The sequence below is a fragment of the Phocoena sinus genome, chromosome 7 (genome assembly GCF_008692025.1).
Source record: "Phocoena sinus isolate mPhoSin1 chromosome 7, mPhoSin1.pri, whole genome shotgun sequence".
Taxonomy (NCBI): domain Eukaryota; kingdom Metazoa; phylum Chordata; class Mammalia; order Artiodactyla; family Phocoenidae; genus Phocoena; species Phocoena sinus.
This window is the reverse complement of record NC_045769.1, coordinates 114039625-114058976: the sequence shown is the minus strand read 5'-3', so window position 1 is coordinate 114058976 and position 19352 is coordinate 114039625. Positions and strand designations below refer to the sequence as shown.

The window sequence follows — 19352 nt, the reverse complement described above, 5'->3', positions numbered from 1 at the left end:
GTGTGTGTGTGTGAACAATGGGCCCTCAAGGAAGGCTTCAGCGAAGAGGCACAAGCAAGAAGGGGGAGGGGAGGGCATTTCAGGCACAGGCAAGCCAGGCAGAGGCCGCGGGGCTGCAGGCTAGGGCTGTCCCTAGAGGATAGAGCGGGAGAGGGAGAGGAGGAAGGGGAGGGTGATGGCTTCCACGGACCGGCTGCTTCCTTCTGCCCGGACTGTGTGCATCTCCTTTGACACCTGCCAAGACTAATAGCAGGGAGGCCAATTCCCGGGCTCTGGATTCAAACTCCCTGCTGTGTGGCCTTGGGCAGCATCTTTATCTCTTTAAGTGCCAGAGTCCTCATCTGCTGAGGGGATCCGCTCATGGTGTGATGCTAGTGAAACCAGAGAGTGGATGCTATCCCCTCAGCCCTGTGACTGCACCGACCCAGCGGGACGCCCAGCACAGCGTTGGCTGATGATACCTTTTATTTTTTTTGCGGTACGCGGGCCTCTCACTGCTGTGGCCTCTCCCGTTGCGGAGCACAGGCTCCGGACGCGCAGGCTCAGCGGCCATGGCTCACGGGCCCAGCCTCTCCGCGGCATGTGGGATCTTCCCGGACCGGGGCACGAACCCGTGTCCCCTGCATCGTCAGGCGGACTCTCAACCACTGCGCCACCAGGGAAGCCCTGTCATTTTTAATAGTAATTTGACTGGTGGGTATTATTACCCCCATTTTACAGATGGAAAACTGAGCTAGCTCAGAGAGGTGGCACTTTCTTAATTTTGCACACCTGGTAAAAGCCAGGACCCCTGAGGGGTATGTTTGGTTTCCAAGCCCCCCTTTAACTAACACCACACCCCTGAGTGCCAGGCCCCCTCAAGATACTCTGAAGTTCATCCTCCCGGCCTCTTTGCTAAGCCCCGGCAGGGCTGAGTGCGGGACTGGAGGTGGACTGCCCTCCCAGGTTCTGATAGGCGAGGAGCTTTATCTGGCCAGGGCGGGCGAGTACTCGCCTGCCATCCCACTTCGAGTGCTGGATGAGTCTGACCTGGCGCCCAGCTGTCTGACCACCCTGGCACCTCCGACTTCATCTTCTTTTTCCTTTGGAGACTGTGCCAGACCACGGACCCTGGAGCTCTGGGCATCTGTGGGGCTGGGAGAAGGAAGCAGTTGTTTACGGCTTTGAGCAAGTGGAGGAATGTGCAGGCTGGGATCTGGCTGCCCCCTCAGCAGAAACAGCCCCGCCCCAGCCTGACCAGGGACGGCAGGGGAGGGGGACCCAGGGACCCAAGGGGGCAGGGGAGGGCTGCAGGGCCTGGAGGGGCCTCCTCGGGCCAGGTGCATGTTTCTCTTCTTTCTGGCCGGGTTCTGACAGTTTCTTCCTCTCCCTCCCTCCTGCCCGCAGTTGCCCACGAACACCTGAAGGAGAGGGGGCTGCTTGGCCTCCCCCCTTCAGGCACCAACCCCTCAGACTATTACCACCAGATGCCCCTCATGGCAGGCCACCCCACGCCATATGGGGACCTGCTGATGCAGAGTGGGGGTGCGGCCAGTGCACCCCATCTCCATGACTACCTCAATCCAGTGGATGGTGAGTGCTGGGCCAGGGTGGGTGTGGCGAGCAGGACAGGGGCTGACGGCCCCCTGGAGGCCGAGGAGGGTGCTTGTTGCTCCTTTGGTTGGGGGGGGGGGAGCCCAGTGGAGAAATCTGGGGTTTACCCCAATCCCTGCCATGACTGCTGTCCTTGGGGGACTGCGTCTGAACAACATGCACAAAAACCTAGTGAGTCATCACAGGCCAGGAAGTGTTGTAGGAACTGCAGTCACTCCAGGGAACAAAAGGGACTCATCTCTGCCTTCATGGAACTTACTTACAGCTTAGTGGGGAGAGACAAACAATTCAGGAATGGGGTTAGGAGCACTGGGTGGATGAGGGTGCCATCTTGAAAGAGGAAATCAAGAAATCCTCACTGAGAAGATGATATTCAAGCAAAGAATTGAGAGGGATGAGCCATGCAGAAATAAGCCAAAGAGTGATACAGGCAGGAGAGACAGCAAGTGCAAAGGGCCTGAGGCCGCAGTGGGCCTGCTGGGATCAAGAAAAGCCCGGGAGGCCAGTGTACCTGGTACCCAGTGAGTGAAGGGGCAGTAGGGTAGGGCCAGAGTTCAGGGGCTAGCTGTGCTGGTCGGTCAAGGCTTGGTGAAACTTTGGCTTTCACGCAGAGTGAGGTGGGGCCCGTGGAGGGGGTCAGACAGAGGAGGAATGAGACCTGACTTATTCTTTTTTTTTTTTTAACATCTTTATTAGGGTATAATTGCTTTACAATGGTGTGTTGTTTTCTGCTTTATAACAAAGTGAATCAGTTATACATATACATATGTTCCCATATCTCTTCCCTCTTGCGTCTCCCTCCCTCCCACCCTCCCTATCCCATCCCTCCAGGCGGTCACAAAGCACCGAGCCGATATCCCTGTGCCATGCGGCTGCTTCCCACTAGCTAGCTATCTTACGTTTGTTAGTGTACATATGTCCATGCCTCTCTCTCGCCCTGTCACAGCTCACCCTTCCCCCTCCCCATATCCTCAAGTCCGTTCTCCAGTAGGTTTGTGTCTTTATTCCTGTCTTACCCCTAGGTTCTTCATGACATTTTTTTTCTTAAATTCCATATATATGTGTTAGCATACGGTATTTGTCTTTCTCTTTCTGACTTACTTCACTCTGTATGACAGACTCTAGGTCTATCCACCTCACTACAAATAGCTCAATTTCGTTTCTTTTTATGGCTGAGTAATATTCCATTGTATATATGTGCCACATCTTCTTTATCCATTCATCCGATGATGGGCACTTAGGTTGTTTCCATCTCCGGGCTATTGTAAATAGAGCTGCAGTGAACATTTTGGTACATGACTCTTTTTGAATTTTGGTTTTCTCAGGGTATATGCCCAGTAGTGGGATTGCTGGGTCATATGGTAGTTCTATTTGTAGTTTTTTAAGGAACCTCCATACTGTTCTCCATAGTGGCTGAACCAATTCACATTCCCACCAGCAGTGCAAGGGTGTTCGCTTTTCTCCACACCCTCTCCAGCATTTATTGTTTCTAGATTTTTTGATGATGGCCATTCTGACTGGTGTGAGATGATTTGCATTTCTCTAATGATTAATGATGTTGAGCATTCTTTCATGTGTTTGTTGGCAGTCTGTATATCTTCTTTGGAGAAATGTCTATTTAGGTCTTCTGCCCATTTTTGGATTGGGTTGTTTGTTTTTTTGTTATTGAGCTGCATGAGCTGCTTGTATATTTTGGAGATTAATCCTTTGTCAGTTGCTTCATTTGCAAATATTTTCTCCCATTCTGAGGGTTGTCTTTTGGTCTTGTTTATGGTTTCCTTTGCTGTGCAAAAGCTTTGAAGTTTCATTAGGTCCCATTTGTTTATTTTTGTTTTTATTTCCATTAATCTAGGAGGTGGGTCAGAAAGGATCTTGCTGTGATTTATGTCATAGAGTGTTCTGCCTATGTTTTCCTCTAAGAGTTTGATAGTGTCTGGCCTTACATTTAGGTCTTTAATCCATTTTGAGCTTATTTTTGTGTATGGTGTTAGGGAGTGATCTAATCTCATACTTTTACATGTACCTGTCCAGTTTTCCCAGCACCACTTATTGAAGAGGCTGTCCTTTCTCCACTGTACATTCCTGCTTCCTTTATCAAAGATAAGGTGACCATATGTGCGTGGGTTTATCTCTGGGCTTTCTATCCTGTTCCATTGATCTGTCTTTCTGTTTTTGTGCCAGTACCATACTGTCTTGATTACTGTAGCTTTGTAGTATAGTCTGAAGTCAGGGAGCCTGATTCCTCCAGCTCTGTTTTTCGTTCTCAAGATTGCTTTGGCTATTCGGGGTCTTTTGTGTTTCCATACGAATTGTGAAATTTTTTGTTCTAGTTCTGTGAAAAATGCCAGTGGTAGTTTGATAGGGATTGCATTGAATCTATAGATTGCTTTGGGTAGTAGAGTCATTTTCACAATGTTCATTCTTCCAATCCAAGAACATGGTATATCTCTCCATCTATTTGTATCATCTTTAATTTCTTTCATCAATGTCTTATAATTTTCTGCATACAAGACCTGACTTATTCTAAAAAGGAATTCCATTCTGGCTGCTGGTCGGAGAACAGCTTTAGGGGCAAGGTGGAAGCAAGGCCGTCCAGCTGGCAGAGGTGGGAGGAGCGGTCATGTTTCAGATGAATTTTGAAGGAAGAGCCACAAGATTTGTTCCTACATGGGATGTTGGATCAGGGAGGAAGAAGGGCATTGAGGACAACACTGGGGCCTCAGGCCTGAGTAGTTGGAGAACAGAGTTGTCAGTAACTGAGCCGGGGCCTGCAGGCTGGGCACGTTTGGGGGCGTGGCCAGTCGGGCGTTCTGGGGAGATGAGGTGCCTGGTGCCCATGAGGTACCAAGTCCCCCGCCCACCCCCAGCCATCCTCACAGCTGCTTTTACAGGGGCAACTGCACCCTAACCACGAGCCAGCCCCTGGGGTCAGATAGAGCCGCCTCCCCAGTGAGTGCTGCTCCACCTGCCGGTCCTGGAGCTCATCCCAGAGACCCCTAGGGATCCAGGCCAGGCAGCGGGGCTGGAAGCCACAGCGAGGGCCCGGCAGGTGGCTCCTGCAGATTTATCCTCCTCAAGCCCTTTTTCACTCCCTGGTGGCAGGGAGCAGACAGAGGCCTGCAGGAGACCTGCTGGGTTGCAGGCAGTCCCGTGGTGCCAGGCAGGGCTGCAAGACTTGGTGGGGGGAGGCCCTGCACCCCTCAGCCACCTCCTGTCCCCCAGTCCTCCGCCCTGGGCGTCCAGTCCACACCAGCCACTGCAACTCCACCTTATCGGCTGGATCAAAGCCAAGCCCCTCCTTTCCTAAGGCCTGGCTGAGATCTCACCTCCTCCAGGAAGTCCCTCTGGATGCCCCCTCCCTCCCCTCCTTTCCTTGTGACCAACCAGGATTCTTGACCTCCTCTATCAATAGAAATTGACTAGAGGCCAGACAAGAAATTCAGGCAAGGCTTTATGGGGGCTCCTGCTGCAGCTGGGTGGGGGGAGGGCGAAAACAACTAACAAGTTTCCCTTGCTCGTTCGCTCCCTGAGGTGGGGCCAGCTGGTTCCTTATATGGGGTGAGGATGAGGGTGTGTCGGGGGGAGGCGTAGCTTAGGTGCTCTGCCCACCCCTTTGGCGGTGCTGCATGCAGGGGGCATGCACAGTACATGCTTTTGCTCCAGGCCCCTCAGAAGTGCCAGTTGGGTTTTTGGTCTTTCTGTGTCTTGTTGTCCATAATTTGCCCCAACTGCGCATATACACAAGTTGTTTTTAGTCCCTTATAGATTCTCTGTATTTTGTTGCTCAAGAAGACGTTTGCCCAGGTGCAAGCCCTGCGGCAAAGGGTCCCAGGTCCCACCTGTCTCACCGTCTCTCTGCCCTGCTCACCTCACACTTACAGGGGCCACCTCGAGTGGTCCCTAAGCACCACTCCCCTGCAGCGTTCCCTGCCCTCCCCGATAGGAGTGTCACTGGGGAGGAGCATGGCAGTCCTCCCAATGCCAGCTCTGTGGGTTTTGTCCCATGTCACCCTCAGCCTGCCCTGAAGGGAACCCACAGCACGACCAAACGATGCCACCAGAATCTGGTCCCTGGGTCTGTCTCGCCCCTGTGTCTTCCCCAGGATGGGCACACAGTGTAGGGGTGCAGTGAGGCCTCTCGGCCCCCTGAGTGCATAAATCTACATGCTTTTGTCTCTCCTCCCCACAACAGCCCTGCAGGTGCCCCCCACAGGGAGCGGGAGGGCCCTGGGGAGGACACGTGCGCTTGCTACTCAGACAACAGCGACAATACGGGGCATAAAGGTTGCTGCCATTGTCCAAATGTCAGATTCCCCAAGCGATGTCTGCCTTCCAAGGCCTTGGGCTGGGTGGCACCAGGCCAGCTGGGCAGACACAGAGAAGCCACGGCCGAGGGGTCTGGTCAGGCAGGTGTCCCCAGAGGGCGGGAGAGGCCGAGTCAGCACATGTGAGCGCCCGCTGTGTGCACATGTGAGAGCATCCAAGTGAGGTCTGCCTGTGTGCCATGCCTTTATGCACACTCCCCGGGTGACTCCCCTCAGCCCCCTTCCGAGGCCAGAATTACCGTCCCTGCCGAAAGATGGGCTCCCTGGGGTTCCCAGCATCCAGGGAGTTGCCCAGGCCGCAAGTCAGGGTTCCAGGCCCCGCTCCGCCTGTCACCAGCATCACGGGCTCTCCCTCATGCACACCGCCCCAGGCAGCACAGCACATCCAAGGGGCCCCGTGAGCCATGGCCTTGGGGAGAGCCCAGTGGGCAGAGCAGCTGGGCTGGATCCAGCATGCTGCAGGGATGGTGGTGCTGTGGGCAGGTCTAGGCCACGCCAGCTTGAGCTGCGTCCTCTCTGGGACAGCTGGTGCTGCTGGGACCCGCTGGGGCCTGGACGGTGATGCCCTGCATGCTGTGTGAGCGTGGCTCAGCGCCAGGTTTACAGTCAGTGCTGCATGCGTGCTGGTTTCCATCTCTTTCCACCGGTATCCTTGCCCTCTTTCAAATCTACCACCTTCTGCAGGGTTTTGTCTGCTGATTGTCGACACCACCGTCCACCCCATGTTTGGGCCCCATGCCACACCTCCTCCTGGACACCTTTTCCTCACCACCAGCCCACCCCCCCAGGCCAGCCCACCCGAGACCTGCCAAGTCTGCCTTCGCAGCACCCCCGCCAGCCGTCCAGTCCTGTGCCAGCCAGCTCCCAGCTCAGCCTCCCTCCGCCCCTCCCATCACCCTCGGGGTGAAACCCAGACTCTACCACATGGCCAGCGGCCTTCCCTCCAGCCTGTCTCTCCCCATCTGCGCCCCTGCACCTGTCCACCATCCCCGCAGGCTGGCCTCGTTCCGTCCTGCACCGGGTCCCAGGACTCAGGTCAGCCAGCACTTCTCCCGGGCCACCGCCCACATCAGCTCCCCTTGGGCTCTGCATCTCCCTCCGCCCACCTGCAGGACCCGAGGGGCCCCAGCTGTAACTGGCTGGCCCTCTGTCTTCACAAACCCAGAGCCCCACAGGTCCAGGAGCACCTGCCAAGGAGCAGGGCTCTGTGTTTGTGGGGGGAGGGAGGGAGGTAGCGGCAGTCACAAAAGAACCGAAGAAACTGTGCGAGGCCAGCAGCTGTCGGCCTGCAGGGAGCCTGGACAGGGACAGGCAGCTTTGCTCTGGGGCGCTCGGCGTTTGGCAGCATCTGGGCTGAGCATCTGAGACACGGGGGTCGGGCGGTCGTGAGGAGGTGGGCTCACCAATGGGCGTGGGAGCCGCCCTGATGAATTCAGCACAGCCCCCGACATCCTGTCTCCGCCTTGGTCTTGAGGGTGTGACGGGCTTCAGGCGCAGAGCGGAGCTTCACCACCTCCAGCCTTGGTTTGGACGGACACATGGGTTTTTCGGGCTGAGGTGGGGGTTGGTGGTGACCCGGGGATTTTCACAAACCCCTGTGAACATCAGAACGGGTGGTTTCTTTTCCTTTGTTCCCCATCACTTACCTCCAAGGAAATCAGAGTGAAGTCCAGCATGAATTCCTGTATTTGCCGTTACTTAGTTTTTTTCCAAACCAGTTTCAGCCAGAACTTTTGCGTCCGCTATTTAAAGTTTTAGGCATTTCTGTGCAGCTCCGATGCCTACGTGGCCCCGAGAGACTCGGGCCCAGGCCTGCGCCCGGCTGAGCCCAGACCTACCTCTGGGTGTGTGTGTGTGGGGGGTCCCTGGCCCCTCCCCTCCTGTGAACCGTGGGAACTGGGAAGCCCACCAGCTCTGGTGTTTTCGGCTGGTCCCAGCTGCACGGGTCTGGGGAGAGATGCTCCCGGGAAGCCTCTGCCCACCCCATGGAGGTGTGAGTGGGTCTTCCAGTCGAGTTTCTTTGTGCTCAGACTCTCACAGGGAAAGGTGTGCAGGCCTGGGGCCCGGGCAGCGGGGCTCACGGGACCGCCTGGGAAAGGGCCCTGAGGCTCTGAGGACGTGTGTGTTCACGTGAGGAAGCTGCCCATAAACATGATGGGGACGCGTAAGCTCTCTGCCCGTGCAGGGGCCCTGAGAGTTTGTGCGGGGTTGGGGAGCCTCCGTGTGTGTGTCTCTTCGCTCTCTCTTTTTCGTGCACACACACACACACCCTACCTACATACCACATACACACCCACACCGTAAACACGCACACTCACTCTCCTCATTCATTCATGAATGAGGGTATTTACTGAGCACCTACTACGTGCCAGGCATGGTGCCAGGTGCTAGCAACACAGCATTCCAAGCCCCGCTCTCGCGGTGCTCCGGGGGGCTGCTCTGTGGAAGCTCCCTGTCGCGGCAAAGGACACCTGTCCCGAGGCCGCCCCGCCTACTCAGCCTGTTTCCTCAGCACCTGCACTTCACATTCCAAGAGGAGGCAGAGCCATGGGGGAGAGAACATCCCAGGAGCATGAGTGTCAAGCTGGGGTGTGGAGACCAGGGGCACCCGGCTGTGAGGAGGCCTGGGGAGAGGGTGTCAGGAAGGCCACCCAGGTCCACATCCGGCAGAGCAGTGTCCCCAGCCCACCCACTGGCAAACCACCAGCAGTTTTACCTTAGCCAAGTGCCACCTACAAGATAACTTATTTAGTCTTATATTTTTAACAGACTCGCCTTAAAATAGAACTTTATTTTTTTTTCTGAAGTGGGAAACCCCATAATATCTGGGGAAGATGTCCCCGTCTGTGTCTCTGTGATGCCTAAACAATCTCCTTTGGGTCGTGTGTGTGTCCTACACTGGGGAAGATGCCACAGCCTTAGCGGCAGGGCTGGAGTTGGAGGGGTTCTTGCTGAATGGAAAAGCCAAGCCCTCCGTCCCCCGCAGAGCACAGGGCCGGGCTGTGGGTGGGACAAGGGGCATCTCCAGCAGAAGCCGCCCTCCCTCTCCCGGGAGCCTCCTGGCCTCCAGGTGGTCAGTGAAGGCCCATTGCCCCTGTTCTTTAAGGAGGCTGATTTATAGCCAGAAGAGTGAGGAGTGATGTGGCTTTGGAAGGTGATAGATAACCAGTCCGGGAGTCCGAGGTTATTCTGCCTAGTGGTCCTCTAGACAGCAGGGAGGTCACTGCTTGTCGCTGGGGCCCTAAAATGGAATTTTCTCGCGTGATGCTGTTGAGTATTGGTGATTTAACGGTGGAGCCGCAGCCGCCACCCCACGCCCCACCACGCTGAGGAGCTTGAAATGTTTCCGAGTGAAATGTTGTGTGCTTACAGCCCGTATTTCCTACGAGCTGTATATTTTAGTGTCGTATTGACACTCATTTCACCCGGATGTCGTCTCCGTTCTGACACCCGATCCTTATGCTGCCTGCGGGTCCGGGGAGGCCTCAGGAACCAGTTACACTGAGAGGCAGGGGAGCTGACGGAGGGGCTGCCAGAGGCCCCGTTCTGGGAGGGCGTCCACACCCAGCCTGCCGACAGGAGGGACACGGGGGGCAGGGTGCTGAGGGCAGGCTCAGGCCAAATGGTGTGTCCGGCTCATCTGGCAAGCCAGCCCAGAGTCTCGTGAGACAAGCGTCATGAAGTCACTTTCCAGGTGAGGAGCCTCGAGCCCAGAGCCCTAAGTTTCTTTGTCTCCATCATAGACCTGGGAAATGCGCTCATAGGCCTCAGCCCCACGCCTCTGGGCTCCAAAGCCTTGGTGCTTTCTACTCCCGCGCAAGAGGGGGTGTGAACAGCCAAGTGTGGGCCAGGTCCAGGTCCTCAGGCTGGATTTCCTTAGAGCATCTCCTTAGTGAGTCCAGAAAGTCCGGGCGAGGGGCTGGGCCATGCGGGAATGCTCCCTAAGCAGTGGGGGTCAGGGCTCACAAGCCCTGCCACGAGGCTGCGCCCTGCCGGCCCCGGGGAAGGCGCGTCCCGGCCCCGGGCCCACAGGAGGCCCATCCGGAATGGTGGGCGCTACGCTGCTCGGTAGTCCGTAGTGACCCTGAGGTGAGCGCTCTGGGCCCATCTTCTGGGTGCGGAAACAGCCCAGAGAGGTCCAGCAACTCGCCCAAAGACACCCAGTTAGAGCTGGCAGGCAGGGTCAGAACCTGCGTCTGCCCGGGTCCCGGGCCTGTTTCTGTATCTCCTGCCCTTTCCGACTATCCCAGGGCAAGAGATTTCCCCGCCCCCACGAGCAGTCTGGGGTAACCTGGGGTAACCCTGCTTTGGTGGTGTCTAGTAATCCTGCCCAGAGCCACAGGTGCCACTGTCACCTCCCACCAAGATGCTGAGCTCCAGGAGACGGGGCTGAGCATCCTTGCTTGCAGCTTCCCCAGCATCAAGGCCTGTGCCTGGCAAACAGGCTGCTGCAGGAGGGCCTGATGGGTGTGTGAACTAACGCATGAAGGAGCAAAAGAAAGAACTAGCGGACAAAACAGCATCCAGGTCAGGTGGCGTCTGGCGTTTGCCCAGGTGAGGGCAGGCAGGTGGCTGGTCACCCAGCGGCTGTCGGCTCTCAGAAAGGGGGCATCCACAGATGAATGGACATGACGAGTCTGCCAATCCTGCTCATAAATCACAGGAGAAGCCACGGGAAATGAGTGCCAGGCTTTTCTTTCTATTTAGTAATTTATCAAGGGAAGAGGCGCATTAATAAACATATTTCCCTTGAGGGGAGGGAATAACAGAGATGAATATCACTGTCAGATCTGGCCTGTTTCATCTTGTTAGGGGCGCACGAGAGGGTGGGAATCCAAATATTAGTAGCAAAATCTTTTTTTGAGTGCATTGCAAAGATGTGTGTGTATTTCTTACTTTGTATATTAGATCTACCCCCCATCTTGTATTTTCCCATTTACCACACAGTTCATAAGTAACAGGAGTCTTTTGGAAGATTCACTTTTATATCTCAGAGTTGCCTTTAAAGTGAGGACGAACAAGGAGTGAACCCAGTAAATAAGAATTAAGAAGCTTGGAGGACACCTGGATAGGCAGATGAGTGTTTAGGGACAGATGTCCTCCACTGTGGCTCAGTCGTCTTCTCTAGATTTGCTGTCCTTTTCTCCATTATTAGCTCTCAGCTCACCCTGCTCACCAAAGAGTCCTCCTGGCCCCTAAGGAAGCCGTGTTCATTCACATTTTCATTCTGGAAGATCTGCTGGGTTCAAGGCACTGTCCATGGTGCTGCCCCTGTGTACTCAGGACACACCTACCACGCTGCCCCCATTTGCAGATGGGCAAAGAGAGGCTCAGCAGGCTGAGTAATGCACCCCAGGGCAGCCAGTAAGTGTCAGGCTGTCTGTGTGCCCCCACTGGGGTGTGTGTGTGTGTGTGTGTGTGTGTGTGTGTTCCCTCCCTGGGCCCCTGCACCCAGGAGAGCCCTCCCCTGATACCTACCCTCCCCACCTGAGCAGAGGCAGTGCGGCGGCGGTTCTGGTGTCCACCTGCCTGCTTTCCAATCATTCTCTACGTCCCCCGGCCGCGTGGCCTTGGCCAAGCTACTTGTCTTCTCCTTTGTAAGATGAGGCTCATAGTAGTTCCTTCTTTATAGGACAGTTGTGAAGATTAAATGGCTTTATACTTGAAAATGCTTAGAACAGTCCCGAGCATCTGCGGGGCCCTCAGTAAATACTGACTTTGGATGGCTGAGCGTCCACTGTCCCTTGACACACCACACCTCTGCCCCATGCCCGGCTTTTGGCATCTCCTATTGGACTCACCACCGAGCCAGCCGGATCCCAGTGCTGGGATATAACGGTGAGCAGGGTGACCGAGTCCCTAGTCCACAGAGGCGGGAGAAACAGAAGCAACCAGACATACACAAGCATGTATGAACTCCCCTGAGCTGCACCTATCCACAGAGAGGGGACCGTGGTGCCCTGAGAGTGTCCCAGGGGGACCTGCCCAACTCCAGGATGTCAGCAATGGTTTCCTGGGGAAAGTGATGACCCTGCTGAGGGCAGAGCACTGCAGACAGCAGAAGCAGTATGTGCAAAGGCCCTGTGCAGGAGGCTGGAGAGGGAATCAGGGGCACCCACGGAGCCACCGGGTAAGCCACACTGAGGACTTGTGCCTTTTTCCTAACAGCAGTGGGAGCTCTGGAAAGGTTTGGGGTGGGCAAATGCAAAGACATGATCTGATTTGGCCGCAGTGAGGAACGTGTATCAGACAGCAGTTAACTAAGGGCCCCGGGATGCCCCAAGCAAGTGGGGGGCTGGGCTGGTGGAAGTGGGAGATGCAACTGTGAAGGAGGTGGGGGGGGGTGTCAGGCCAACTCCTGGGTCACCCGCTCTGCTGCTCTATGGGCGGCGGGCGCCTGCTGAGCCCAGCCCTACAGGAGGTCGGGCTGGGCTGAACTGTGGTTGCCCTTCAGACGCAGGAGGCCAGGTAGGCAGCTGGCTGTCAGGAAGTTCACTATCAGAGCCGCTAAAGTGAGGATTTAAAAGCTGTTTGTGGTGAGAGCGTCTTCCTGGCCCTGCCTCTCCCCACCTCTCTGAAGGTACACTCAGGACAGAGAAAAGCCACACAGCAGGGCTTCTTTGGACCTTGGTTCAAATCCTGCCCTTGAGCAAGTCGCTAACGTCCCCAAGCCTCGTTTTCTTATCTGCGCAGCTGGGTTTGCATTTCGGGGGGCAGTGATGGCCGTTCATTGCAACAGTGGGTCTGAATGTCACTAAGGGGTGGCTGTCGCTGGGTTATTCTGTGCACCAGAATCCAGAAGCAGGGACTTATCCAAACACCACACCAAAGGGACACACGCTGTCTCTAGTTGCTCGTGGGCCAGGACACATCTCTGTGGTCCGGGATGCTTGTTCAGAAGGGTGGTCGTGTCTGCAGCACAGACCAAGCGCCGGCTGGGGAGGGGCTGCTCCGTCGGACCCTGTGAGGCAGAATGAGGTGCGACATTGTGTCCCTAGGCGTGTGGGCTGGGGTCCTTCCCACCACAAGACACGGCCTGAGTGTGTCACCTGCTGGCCTGGGTGCCAGCCATGCTCCCAGGCCCCTCTGCGGGGCAGAAGGAGCTGGTGTTCACCAAATGGGAGCACCTTCCGTGAACCCATCATAGCTCTGCTTGCTAAAAGATCTGTAAGCCCCAGGCCTCAGAACCCAACAGAACCAAAGGCCGGCCAAAAACAAAGATGTTCAAGGAAAAGAATACCCTGAGTAACTCAACGTTTTCTCGCAGCTGGGAGCTTTCCTACAAGTGCTCCATCCTTTCCGGTTGAAAACAAAGTCTGTGATTACACGCGTGCACTTGTACAGACATACGTACAGGGTACACACCCGGGGCAGCTGGTCTTGGACCCAGCATCCTTCATCCACACAGGAGATGGTTAGGAAAGAAGACCCCAGAATCCCCTTCCAGCTGGAGGATTCTGGTGGCCCATCCTTAAAGGGGCTTCCCAGATTTTCCAGCCAAGGATGGGGTCGGGGGAGGGCTGGGCGTGGTTGACCCCCAGGGCAGGGGGCAGTGGGCAGGGGCTCGGCCGAGGCTGCTTCTGGTGGTGGTGGTGGGTCGGTGGGTCCTGGGAATGCAGGCCCAGAGAGTCACAGGGTATCACTCCTGCCCTCAGTTCTCCTGCGGTGGTGGAGACAGCACACTGACTCACAACCCCGTAGCCAGGACATCCTGCGTCTCCCTGGAGGAGGGGACCTATGGGGTCTGGGCAGGGCTGAGCAGGCAGGAGGGAGAAAGGCGGGCATCGCCAGCCCGGGAACTGCCGAGTGCGGGTGTGGGTGCTGAGGCACTCTTCAGCACAGCCCTGGAGGTCGGCACTTGGGGACCCTTTACAAAGAGGAAACGGGCCCAAGGAGGGTCTGGACAGGGTGGGAACCTTGGCATGTGGATTCTTGTCCAGCGATGTGGTCACACCATTTCTCGGCTGCTGTGTGCCCAGAGGGGAGACCAGAACCCTGGTTGGGAGAGGAGGGGCTGTCTAGAGGAGCGGTCTGGGGCCCCTGGTCCTGAGGAGCAGGGAGCCCGGTCTGGGGGCAGGCCCTCCTCCCTCCCTGCAGCTCCGTGTGTACGTATGGGGAGGGGGAGAGCGCACCCACAGGCAGTTGGATAGGGCACCAGGCGTGTGCGTGCGTGCATGCATGTTTAAGGCAACAGGTCCCCGAGGCCCAGGCGACTCCAGAAGGGAAGGACCTCGGTGTTGGAGAGCCGTCTGCGTGCTGCCAGGCTGCCTTTTGCCATGGCATCCTGCATCCTCCCCACCCCAGACCGGCCAGGAGTCTAGGGCCTCTGCTTGGCGAACGTCCATTCAGGGCATTTTGGGGCGATCCTGGTCGCAACGTGATCCGCGACCCTGGAGCACGTGACTCCTTTCCCTCTCCTTCCTGTGGAAAAGTCACCCGCTGGGATGCTCTACAGCAATAAAAAAGGCGCCGGTTCCTGCCACGCACAGCTGCGTGGAGAAACCTCATCGATAATGTCAGACAAAAGAAGCTGTTTGAGAAAAAGCATTGATAATTCCGTTTATGTAATAGGCAAACACGCAAAACAGGCAACGCTAGGCTGAGGATGAGAGGCCAGTCTGGTGGCTGCCCCAGGGAGGGTCCGGAAGGGGCAGAGGGGCTGCTGGGCTCTGGCCGGGCCGTGCTTCTTGGCCCGCTGCTGGCTTCACTGGTGGGTTCCCTATGTGAGAGGCCACCAAGCAGGTCACCTACGGTTTGTGACTTGGCTGTTGTGCCTCAGGCGTTGCTGGACCCGGTCTCGGCCGCTGCATGCCTAACAGGACAGGCACTAACGCAGATCCTCAGCACACCGGGTGTGGACCAGGCCCATCATACAGATGAGCAAACTGAGGTCGAGAGAGGCCTGTGCCCCAGAGCCGCCAGCTGGACAGGGGCAGATCCGCAGTGCCCATCAGACTGTCCCCACCCCCGGTCCCCTTCCCCCGTCACATCACCCCCACAAGTGCGGTCATGCTGACGTGCCTTGGCTTGGCTGTCCCGCAGTGTCGCGCTTCTCCAGCCCCCGGGTGACGCCCCGCCTGAGCCGCAAGCGGGCGCTGTCCATCTCCCCGCTCTCGGACGCCAGCCTTGACCTGCAGCGCATGATCCGGACCTCGCCCAACTCGCTGGTGGCCTACATCAACAACTCGAGAAGCAGCTCGGCTGCCAGCGGCTCCTACGGGCACCTGTCGGCCGGCGCTCTCAGGTGAGCCTAGCCCGCGAGCCGGGACCAGGAATGGGAGCTGGGCTGGGGCCCAGTGGAGAGGGTCCACACTGGCCTCCCGGGAGAAACACAGGACTTGTTTTGGGGTTTTTTTTAAATTGAAATATAGTTGATTTACAGTGTCATGTTAGTTTCTGCTGTACAGCAAAGTGACTCAGTTATACACGTATATACATTCTTTTTCATATTCTTTTCCACATGGTTTATCACAGGATATGGAATAGAGCTCCCTGTGCTCTACAGTAGGACCTTGTTGTTTATACGATTTGTAAGTCAGTCTACTTGCGAATATTCTAGGAATTCAAAACCAGTAGTGATGACATTGAAACATGCCAACATTTGGGTACATCTTCATGGGTCTCTTTTTCACCCACCAAATGATTTTTTAGTAACCCTTATCGGGCCTGTCGTGAAGAATTCCATCATGAAGTCAAAGGGGACTTTCCTAGTGTTTCAGCAGTGTCACTGACCAGCACTGGACCGCTGGAGCTCTGACACTGGCTTGGCCTGCACGTCTCTGGGCTGGCAGACGTCTCGCTCTGTGGTCACAGCACACGCAGACCTCACCATCACCTCCCGCCCCGTCCCCTCTGTGCAGCCCTTGACTGTTCAGAGGACTCAGACCCCAGCCAGCTTGGCTGAAACCCATGTCCTTACACTGGCCCTCCTGAAAGAGGCCAGGGTTAGAGGAGCTTAGGAATGCCAAGAGAGCTCAGCCCAAGGACCTGGAGATAAGGGATGATAACAATTATATCAGTTATCTTTTGCTGTGTGACAAAAAAACAAAAACAAAAAAAAACCCGCAGTATCAAACAGTAAGCAGTTAGCCTCTCGCAGCATTTCCAAGGGTCAGGAGCGTGAGACTGGCGTAGCTTCAGGTCTCTCACGAGGCTGCAGTCCAGATGTCGGCCAGGGCCATGGTCACCTGGAGACCTGACTGGGCCTGGATGTCTGTTTCCAGGACGGCTGGCCCTTGGGCCTGTTGGCACAAGCTCTAGTTGCTCTTCACGGGAGCCCCTCCACATGCTGCTTGAGCGTCCTCACAACATGGTGGCTGGCTCCCCCTCCCCCCACCCCCAGAGGGAGTGACCCCAGAGAGCAAGGATGAAGCCCCGGCATCTTCTGTGACTTAGCCTCGGAGGGCACCATTTCTCCCTCAGTGTCCTGTTCTGGAAAGAGTAGCCCGTATGCAGGTGGCGTGGTAGAGCTCAGAAGACAGAGGACAGTGGGAACCGGAGGGCTCGGGACACACTTCCTGGACGAGGGGGCATTAGAACGGGGTTCAAATAGTCAGGGAGCATCAGTGATGCAGGGGCGCATCTCAGGCGACAGAGCAGTGAAGGGCCAGGGACATAGGCTGCGTCCTGGGGCAGGGCCTGGGGGCTACGCACAGAAGTGGAGGCCTGAGACGGCCGGCATTGGGGAGCCACGGGTGCTTGAGTGGGTAAAGCCATGGTGACGGGGCAGTCAGCAGCGTGCCCATCCAGGTCCCCGGGCAGCGTCCTGTCTGTCCAGGAAGCGTGAGCCTCACAGAGTCCTGCCCCCACCTCACCCCACCCCTCTCCATCACCTTGTCTGCCCTTCTCTGCAGCCCGGCCTTCACCTTTCCCCACCCCATCAACCCCGTGGCCTACCAGCAGATCCTGAGCCAGCAGCGGGGCCTGGGCTCGGCCTTCGGACACACGCCACCCCTGATCCAGCCCTCGCCCACCTTCCTGGCCCAGCAGCCCATGGCCTTCACCTCCATCAATGCCACGTCCACGCAGCTCAGTAGCAGCAGCAACTGTCTGAGTGATGCCAACCAGGTAGGTGGGGGTGGGGGGCGGGGGGCCACCAGGCACTCATCTGTACCGAGCGAAGGCCAGTCACGGCCATCTCATGCCAGGAACATGTGGAAGGACTCTGGGCACGGGTCTGGCTGGCACCGTACCTCTGGGCAGAGGCCACGTGATCAAACGGGCCTCAGGCTGGATCCCCGGTCAGGAGGCCAGGGCTGGGTCCTCACACTGCCCTCGCTCACCATGGGCCAGCACCCAGCCTCAGTTCTTTGGCTGCCTGTCCAATAAGCATAACGACTCAATGGAGAAGCCCTAGTGTTCAGAGTCAGGCATCATACAGGGACCTCATACACAGCATGTAACATGGGTGGCTGAAGCAGGTAATTAATATTGTACGGCTTAGTTTGAGAGCATGAGTTTACCCAAGGCCATCTTAATCGACCTTCCCAACGGGCTTCTGACATGCCCGGGCCGGCTCACAAGCGCTTGGCGTGCTCGGTGCCGTGAGCACTTGATGAATGAACAAGGTCCTGTTTTGCAGATGAGAAAGTGCAGTTGGAGTCCTAGAGACAGTATCAGGTAGTAGGAAGAGCGCAGGCCTCAGAATCAGATCGTGTTTTGAACCCTGGCTTACCTGAAAGCTCTTTCAGCCTGAGCTCACACCCCTGCAGAGTGGGGCTGCCACCGGTATGGGGTCACTGAGCCTGGGTCCACCTGGATCCTGGTTGGCGCTCACGATGGCCGTCCTTGAGGTGAAGCAGCTGCCCGGGCCACCCAGCTGGCAGGGCAGAGGTGACCACGTGCTGGGGAGGAAAGACCAGAGGCCGTGCGGTCTAGGAGCGGCCCTCTTCTAGAAAGTTCTCCCCAGGGCTCCAGGCGGCCACCTAGCACCTCCCCCAGACGGTGGCTGTCGGCTTTTGTCACATCCCCTGACACCGCAACTCTAACCCGCTTGTCCTGAGGAACCAAGCTCTTCTGTCCCGCTCCCTGGACTGGCCGGCCCTGTTGTCCTCAGACCCAGAGCCTCCCCTGCCTGGGAGGGCTGAGAAGTTGAGGCCACTGAGTCGGGCGCAGGGTCCCCAGCATTTCTCAAAGAGAGGGTCTCTGCTCCATCTCCATTGGGGGGGGCTGCGTGGTAGGGAGGAGGGTGCTGGCGGGCCTGGCCCTGGGCTCCCCGGGCTGTGCCCCAGGCCTGAGGACCAAGCTGTGCGGTGACTCAGTTTCTGAAACTGCAAACACAAGTGTTGGCCTGGACGGCCTAGTGCGGAGGGTCCAGGATAAAGCCCAAGCAGAACTTTGGGGTGCCCCCCTGTGTTCCCCTCTCCCAGAGCAAGCAGAGCAGCGAGTCGGCCGTCAGCAGCAGCGTCAACCCCCTCGTCATTCACAAGCGCAGCAAGGTCAAGACCGAGGCCGAGGGCCTGCGACCGGCCTCCCCTCTGACCCTGACGCAGGTAACCTGCTGGCCGTCCTGGCCGGGCTCGAACTGGGGCCGGGCCTCGTCTCCTGGGGCAGCTGCCTTGGGGCCGTGACCCTGTTGAGAGTGGGTAATGGACGGCAGCCTGCATGAATGAATGAATGAGTGAGTGAGTGAGTGGACCAGAGAGGGCAGGGCAGGCACGCCAGGAAGCTCAGGGAGGACCGGAACTGTGTCCCCAGCTCCCCGCACACACCTCACATGTGCTCATCATATGCCTACCTGAGGGGGAGGGAGGAGGGAGGGAGGGCTGCAGCTGTCTGTCCCTGCAGCACAAGCCCCAGGCCAACTGAGTTGCTCACGGCCCCTGAATGGCTCAGGCCCCCTGCGTCTGCGCCCTCTCCCTGGAAATCTGAACCCCACCCTATTCCCTGAATAGTAGGACTCACATCGGCCCAGACACCACCACCACCCAGCTTCTAGGTCACTTTGTCTCCTGCACTGCACAGTTAGCTTTGGAGAGGTGGCACTTGGGCACAGTGCCTGTTTTGGCTCTGCGTCACCAGGTTTGCCTAGGGCCTGGTGCGCAGTGGCTGAGAGATAATATCTTCTAAGGACTCAACGCACGTTTGAGGGGGTGAGTGTTACAGTGCCTGGGAGGGGAGGGGGGAAGGCTGCTGGCGGGAAGGCCAGGAACAGCATCCCGCAGCCCAGAATGAGCCTGTTGTGGGGCTGAGACCCTAGTGCATGTGTCTTTCTTTGGAGATCCTGCCACTTATTCCAACACCAAGCCGACAGGCACACAGCCCCAGCTCCAGGGGAGGGGACGGCACACATGCTGACCTCTGGGGCAGGCCTCTCGTGGCGGTCTGGTCTCCACCCATTACTACGGAATCCACAGCTATGACACCATGGGTCCTCGGGGCCTCTGGTCCCCGTCTCCCCTATATCTGCCGGACCATCCTTTATCAAACCTGTAA

General features: G+C 57.1%; 1 protein-coding gene across 1 annotated transcript in view; it reads left to right on the top strand.

The window, feature by feature from the left end:
* GLI2 (GLI family zinc finger 2) overlaps positions 1-19352 on the top strand; it is a 247536-nt gene that overhangs the window by 208132 nt on the left and 20052 nt on the right. The window contains exons 5-8 of the mRNA XM_032638319.1: positions 1387-1572; positions 14961-15162; positions 16772-16985; positions 18287-18409. Coding sequence (XP_032494210.1) covers positions 1387-1572; positions 14961-15162; positions 16772-16985; positions 18287-18409 — 725 coding nt within the window. The remainder of the gene's footprint in view (positions 1-1386; positions 1573-14960; positions 15163-16771; positions 16986-18286; positions 18410-19352) is intronic.